Source organism: Homarus americanus, unplaced genomic scaffold (genome assembly GCF_018991925.1).
Source record: "Homarus americanus isolate GMGI-L3 unplaced genomic scaffold, GMGI_Hamer_2.0 scaffold58297, whole genome shotgun sequence".
NCBI lineage: Eukaryota > Metazoa > Arthropoda > Malacostraca > Decapoda > Nephropidae > Homarus > Homarus americanus.
In genome coordinates this window covers 112,501-119,893 of record NW_024713025.1, presented here as the reverse complement: position 1 = coordinate 119,893, position 7,393 = coordinate 112,501, and the positions used below count along the sequence as shown (strand labels likewise).

General features: G+C 39.9%; 1 protein-coding gene across 1 annotated transcript; it reads left to right on the top strand.

Moving 5' to 3' along the window:
- The first annotated feature begins 685 nt into the window (after window positions 1-685).
- LOC121865513 (octapeptide-repeat protein T2-like) lies at window positions 686-1,249 on the top strand. Its single transcript, XM_042365032.1, has 2 exons — window positions 686-755; window positions 912-1,249. The coding sequence occupies exons 1-2, from the start codon at window positions 686-688 to the stop codon at window positions 1,247-1,249; spliced, it is 408 nt and encodes a 135-aa protein (XP_042220966.1).
- The last annotated feature ends 6,144 nt before the right edge of the window (window positions 1,250-7,393 follow it).

Genomic DNA, 7,393 nt, shown 5'->3' with positions numbered 1-7,393 from the left:
CGTCATGTGAAGGATTATAGAAGTCCTGTGTCACGTGAAGGATTATAGGAGTCCTGTGTCATGTGAAGGATTATAGGAATCCTGTGTCATGTAAAGGATTATAGGAGTCCTGTGTCATGTGAAGGATTATAGGAGTCCTGTGTCATGTGAAGGATTATAGGAGTCCTGTGTCACGTAAAGGATTGTAGGAGTCCTGTGTCATGTGAAGGATTATAGAAGTCCTGTCTCACGTGAAGGATTGTGTCATGTGAAAAGAAATACAAAATACAAACATAAAAAACAAACAGACACAGATGAGACGGATATAAGATACAGACAGACAGACGAATATCAAAAAGAAAAAACACACAAACTCACGGACAGACAAAAACTGACAGACAACAAAGATTAAGAAAGAAAACAAATATATACAGACGCGATTGACAGATAAACAACAAGAGGAAGATACTGACAGGAAAAACAAATTGGAATACAGGGAAGAAACACACACACACACACACACACACACACACACACACACACACACACACAGAAAAATACACTAAATGAAATATACTACCAGAGGGCAGCGTGGTCTGGCAGCCAAGGGGGGTAGGAGAGAAAGCAGGGAGGAGAGCAGGCGGACAAGTAGGTAGGGAAATAAGCAGACTGTCATTCAATAAAGAGGAGAAAAGGTCAGTTAAAAATGATGAGAGCCAGTGAAGCAGAAAATCAGACAGAGACACAGTCAGATAATACGAGAGAAAAACAGTCAGGTAAGCAGGTAGAGAGATAGTCAGTCACGCAGGCAAGCAGAAAGAGACAGTCAGTTCAATTGGCAAGCAGAAAGAGACAGTCAGTTCAATAGGCAAGCAGAAAGAGACAGTCAGTTCAACAGGCAAGCAGAAAGAAACAGTCAGTCCAACAATCAGGTAGGCAAAGAGACAGTCAGTCCAACAGGCAAGCAGAAAGAAACAGTCAGTCCAACAATCAGGTAGGCAAAGAGACAGTCAGTTCAACAGGCAAGCAGGAAGAGACAGTCAGTCCAACAGGCAAGCAGAAAAAGACAGTCAGTCCAACAGGCAAGCAGAAAGAGACAGTCAGTCCAACAGGCAAGCAGAAAGAGACAGTCAGTCCAACAGGCAAGCAGAAAGAGACAGTCAGTCCAACAGGCAAGCAGAAAAAGACAGTCAGTCCAACAGGCAGAGACAGTCAGTCCAACAGGCAAGCAGAAAGAGACAGTCAGTGCAGTCGAGACACAAACTACTGATATATCTCCTTTTAGGGACAGTTTCAGTGACGGGGAAGACTCGTGTATTCACGTTGAAAGTCAGCGTAACTCATGGTCAGGAGAGGTCAGGAGGAGTCAGGAGGGGTTAGGAGGAGTCAGGAGGGATCAAGCCTTCTCAAGTGTGGTCAGGAAGGGTTTGAAGGGGTCAGGAGGTGTTATATGGATTTAATAGGGATCAGGAGGGGACAGGAGGATTAAGGAGGCTCGCCATGATTCCCGTTAATAGACTTCTTTCGTCTTAACCTGTAGTCGGGTTCACTGGTTCTCCCATCCCAGCATTAGGTTCTATATATATGATGGGTTCACTGGTTCACTTGCCGTGTCTTTTATTCGGTTTTATTCACATGGTTGGGTTCACTGGTTCACTTGTCATGATTCATAACTGGTCGGTTCGTTGGTTCAACACCACCCGACTCCTAACTCTCCCTGAAGGATCCCGGCGAAGTACATTTCCTGACAGACTAGATGCAGTTGTGATGAAAGAGGAGTAGGGTGATGTAGGATGATGGGAAGGAATGAGGGAGAGGTGAGGAAGAGAAGTAGAAGGAAGAGGAGGATGAGTAGGGGAAGGGGGAAGAGGAGGAGAAATAGTAGATGGTGACGGTGGTAGGTGGTAAGAGAGAGAGAAAAAAAAAAAGAGCGAGTGAACTTGTAAAGGGGCTCGGGGTTAAGCTAGAAGGGGTAGGTGAGTGATATACACAGGGCCTGCAGTCAACTGGTAAGAGATACGACCTTCTCTCACTCCCCAACGAAAAGGGGAGATCACTTCTCTTCGTCTGTCGGATGTAGCCAGAGCTTGTAAATATCTCAAGAAAGCTGTGAAAAATATTCCTCGGCTGCACTACACAGACAAAAAGCAAACAAAACACGTATATACCGCACACTGCGATTAGGTATTTTTAAAGCAGGATTATTTTTTTTTTAGTTCACTTAGGAATTCGTTTGTCTGGCATTAGTCAAATACTGTAGAATGTAGATTGTTAAAAAGTGGCGTCCCGTAGTGAAAGTGTCAGTGGAATGTCTGTGTGTGTATCTGTGCAATTAGTTTACTTGATAGATGAAGAGACAGATATCCAGAGAGAGAGAGAGGATAAAGAAGTAGAGACTGTGAATATTACTGACTGGAAATTCACCTCGAGTGTACTAAAGCCCTACTTGGTGGTGGTGGAGGTGGTCCTAGGGGAGGTATACAAGGTGATGGACTAGCCACCTTTATCCACCAAAGTACTATTGTGAGGATCATGTGTGAGATGAACCACAGCCAAGAAGTTCCCTTGGGTGGTCAGGAGTTGCTGGTACAAACACATTAACAGGTAATTTCACATTTGTTATTCTTATTGACTTGTAAAATTTTAATTATTATTGTTTCCCTGTCCGTAACAAGGCAGGGTATTGTTTTCGGCTTGTGTGTGCTTGGGTCAAATGTAACCCGGTGTTTTCATCATAGAGTCTCTCAGGGGTTTAAAGAAAACGAATGTGTGAGACAATACCTATAGCAGTGACTACAAACATTGGTGATAAAAGTTAGCGGGAAAGGTTTGTATCTGCTCGGATTATTATTATTATTATTAATTATTAATATTTTTATTATTATTGCTATTATTTTTATTATTGTTATTGGTATGTTGTTTTTGTTGCTTTTTTATTTTTTTATTGTTATTGTTATTATAATTATTATTATTATTATTATTATTATTATCATTATTATTATTATTATTATTATTATTAGTTGTAAGTAGTAGTAGTAGTAGTAGTAATAGTCACTGAATGCCGCATAGATCTGCGGCTCAACTAATTCAACACAGATAGGATAGCTACTTATGTATTAGGATATTTAATATTAAGGTAATAAAATGGCGGCGAAGGTGTGGCTATTGGGGGAGGCTGGAGGCCACGTTTTAAAAATAAGTAGTAGTAGTAGTAATAGTAGTAGCAGTAGTAGTAAAACAAAACACAGAGCAAAAAAAAAATCTACCGAAAAAATAACTAAAAGAAAGTCGGAATGAATACTGCCTTCATATATTTTACCCCCCCCACCAACCAACAAAAAATTGAGGTAACATTTGTTGTTTTTGTTACATAGTTCAGCTCTTGGTAACTATTTCCTGGCAGTGAATAGGTAGTGAAGTTCAATGTTGCAAAGAGGTGAATATTTCATGGCAGTCTGCAATACCCATGACTTGGAAGACAAGGTGAATGTCAAGTTGTACCACATTGTCTCTTGAATAATGTGTGTGAGTTTTCTTATTCGTAATACATTTGTATCTCAAGTATTTGTCTGATTCTGAGTCTGTGAGATGTTCAGTTTGTTTTGGTTTTTTCAATTTTGTTGCCTTTAATTCCTGTCTATTTTTTTTCTTTAATTCTAGTCTGCATCACTTTTCCTATAACAAATTTTGCCTCATTGCTCTAAAGCCAAATTTTGCGCCAGTGGCTTCAATCTAATTTTACGTCATTGACATATAAACCTTGCTAACTCCAATCCCAACTTGCGTAACTAATCCCACTCCAACCTCACTGACCTCTCACCACAATTGGCACCACTTTGTCCCAATCCAATACTGCCTAATGAACCACTGTCCGAAATTGCCCAGTTAAATCCTAAACCAGCTCTACGTTATAAGCCGCTAATCCATTTTACCTCACTGGCATCAATTGCAGTTCAAAATCTCACTGTTTCATTCGATCCCTGAGTGATTCCCTAACTAACACTTAAAAACGAATACTCGGTGAACTCCCAAATGAACCCTTAGTAAATTCTAAGTGAATCCTAAGCTAACCCAAAGTAATACCAAATGAATCCAAAGGGAACCCAAAATGAACTCTTAGTAAACTCCAAGTGAATCCTGCGTAAACTCAAAGTGAATCCAAAATTGAACCCCCAAAAAACCTTATGTTAATACCAAGTGAAATTCGAGTGAAGCGCAAACCCTAGACCGAGGGAGATTTTACATATATTGATAACCTGTAATAGTTCTACCCTGCCGAAATAAGGAGGTAGTTAATTAATTCAGAGGTAACCATAGGTAAGCCCATTCAAGGAGGAAGGTCAGGACAGAGAAATGACAGAGAGGTGAGAGAGAATGATGAAAAAGGAGGAGAGGAAGGTGACGGTAATGCTCGTCTTTGCACGTATGTTTGTATTGATATTAATTATACACTTTACTGGATGATATGTGTTGAAGATATACTTATACTGTACAATATAGGTATACAATGATGCTTATACAGTACTTCATTCTCATATCCATAACACGAGCGAAGAAATTTATGTATCAATCATTAAAAATCCGTCCAATCAACAGGGTAACAATATACGACAGTTACCAACACATATTGACTCTTGCTGCTAAACCTTGAACCTGGGAATGCTGGAAGGACAATTCACTATGATAACCTCTCCACCATCGCCCTCCCCTGGCTTACAATTGCCTCACAACTCACTCATCTTCTCGGCCTTGTCATTACCGTGTTAATCTCTTAACTGCGGTGATAACGGTGTACCAGCGAGCCTCGTGTCAATGGTCCCTACTAAATTGTGGTCTTGAGCGACCATGGTTACTGCCAGCCACTCCAGCAAGTGCCTAGAATAGTGGTGAGGATGAGATCATTCCACCTGTTCAACTGTAGGTAATTATCAGGAAGACAGAGTAACAGTGAGAGAGTATATGGTCAGTTTATCTGTACAGTTTACTGGATGAGAGAAGGAGTTTCGCACAGCTCGATTACAGTGTCTCCTCTCTCTCTCTCTCTCTCTCTCTCTCTCTCTCTCTCTCTCTCTCTCTCTCTCTCTCTCTCTCAGCCCGGTGTCATTAAACTGAAGTAAGAATGTGGTGTGAGTAAGGTAGAATTTTTTTTAAATTTTACTCCTTTTTTTCGCTCTTTCTCATTATCTCTTAGTTGATCAATATTTTTTCTTCACTTTTTTCCCTTCCTCCTTCTTTTCATTCTACTTTACTTTCACATCTCTCGTTTACTTTTTACCTCATCTTCACTCTTTCTCTACCCATTATTTCATGGACAACTAAGCCTCGTATAACCCTAATGGAAGACGATAACTTTATTCCAAGAGTACTTGTTAATTCCCTTCCTCTTGTTCTTAGACAGTCAAGAGGTTTCAAGATCGACCACTAAGGACCTAGATAAGCCAGACAAGGCGCCTTCACCCTCCTGGTCCCTATATTCTCAGAAAAAAAATCATCTTGAGTGAGAATATATGAACGCCCCAAACTTTGATGACTTTGAGCTGAGAAAAAAATACCATCTAGTTTAATATAGGAATTACGCTGAGACTTTACCTTTACTAGTGAGGGACGTTTTATAGCTTGAGAATTTTCGTGAATTCTGATTCTCGATGATGAGGAGGAGGAGGAGTGAGTGTATATTTAATTGGTTCACTTCAGTAACGACACAAGGCAGGCAGCCAGAGGGTTCGTGTCAATGGTAGGATAACTGAAGGGGCTTTACAGTAACTAGTTGTGTTTGCTGATCGTCGTCAGTTACCGGGAAGAGAGAGAGAGAGAGAGAGAGAGAGAGAGAGAGAGAGAGAGAGAGAGAGAGTCCTTACACTGGTCTGGTCCACTCCACCCTTTCCTCCATATCAGCTGGTTTCTTACAGACTAAACAAGGCAGAAACGTCAATGTTTAACACCTGTTATGAACCGACAGGGCGTGGAGGGAGGTGTGGCAGCCAATATTAAGAGGAGCACAAAGAGTTCAGGTCATTGCCAGGTAAAACTCACGAAAAAACCGGTAACGAGTCCATTAGACACGAATGCCTCCGCCAAACAGTTTGAAAGGAACTTAAAAGCAAAATGAAATAAAAACCAGGATTTTTTGTTTAGCTGACGAGAGAGAGAGAGAGAGAGAGATCGACTTCGCATTTCTTTTACTGTATAGAGTCTATAGACAGACGCCAACTTAGGAAGAAAAATATCTTTAATAACTTTCCTCACCTGACAACCCTTTAGAAAAAATAAATAGGACGATATACCTGTCAGGAAATGATTTATGATATATAAAAGATAAAATAATCTTCTAAGTCATCGTGTTGATGCTCCAGATATATGTACATAAAAGAAAATATAAGTAAGAAAATAGTAACATGGATTCCGTACATAGAGAGATTTTCACAGATTATTAAATGTCAAATGTATCTTGAGTTAATGATTATAACAACACACAATCCATCAGAACACCTGGATCTCTCTCTCTCTCTCTCTCTCTCTCTCTCTCTCTCTCTCTCTCTCTCTCTCTCTCTCACAATTATTCTTGACAAACTTGTGAGACTTTTACAGAGGAGGGGAAAATTTTAAGACATTAGAACTCTTTTTATATCTCATGAATGCTAATGAGACGGTGTTTCCACATATGGACATAAAAAGAAATGTCAAACGTTTATGTCTTTATAATAATTGGGATAAGAAAACAAAAATGTTGAATACTTTAGCGCAAGTCTTGTCGGTCGAAGAACATTGTCCGTTTATCTACTTTGGAGATGCAACACCCATTCTTAAACCAATGCTGCTTAAGGTCCGTTTTGCCTGGACTCTATCGATGGTGAGATGATGGAATGTCGTCCATGTGAAAATCGGACATTCTTTTATTCACTGGTAATTCTGACGACTGTGTTTGTGTGTTTACTATGTTGATTGGCTGGTTCTTGAGGGCGTTGTTCTGTTTATCTTTTATCGGGAGTTTTAAGATTTGTGAGGCATCTTAATCAATCTTAGCGGTTCTGTTACACTTAAGATAAAAAGTGAAGGAATTATGTTTGTCCTTGATAATTCATTCTGGTTTCCGTGTTATATCCGGGTTTTGTATACAGGTCAAATTAACGCAACATCCGGCTCCTAAGGTTACTGATGGACAAATATTTTATATGACCTACGATGTTATTGTTTGATCCCTGCTAATCGATAGTTATATTAATTTATTTTATTTTTTTTTCCAATTACCGGTGTATGTAGTCGAGAAAGCTGACAAGACACAATGGATGGTGGAAGAAGTTTTTTTTTTATTATTGCTAACTTGTTGAGGATCTCTGGTGCCTGCACTATCATCATAAGCTGGGTATTGGGGTGATGGCAATGGGTCGTAGCTTATTTAAGGATTGTCGACTGG

What these genes read in the sequence shown, in the direction of transcription:
- LOC121865513 (XM_042365032.1), top strand. Translation starts at nt 686, where the DNA reads ATGATGAGAGCCAGTGAAGCAGAAAATCAGACAGAGACACAGTCAGAT. An exon ending in TACGAGAGAAAAACAGTCAG is followed by an intron (nt 756 to 911) that starts GTAAGCAGGTAG and finishes TCCAACAATCAG; the next exon opens with GTAGGCAAAGAGACAGTCAG.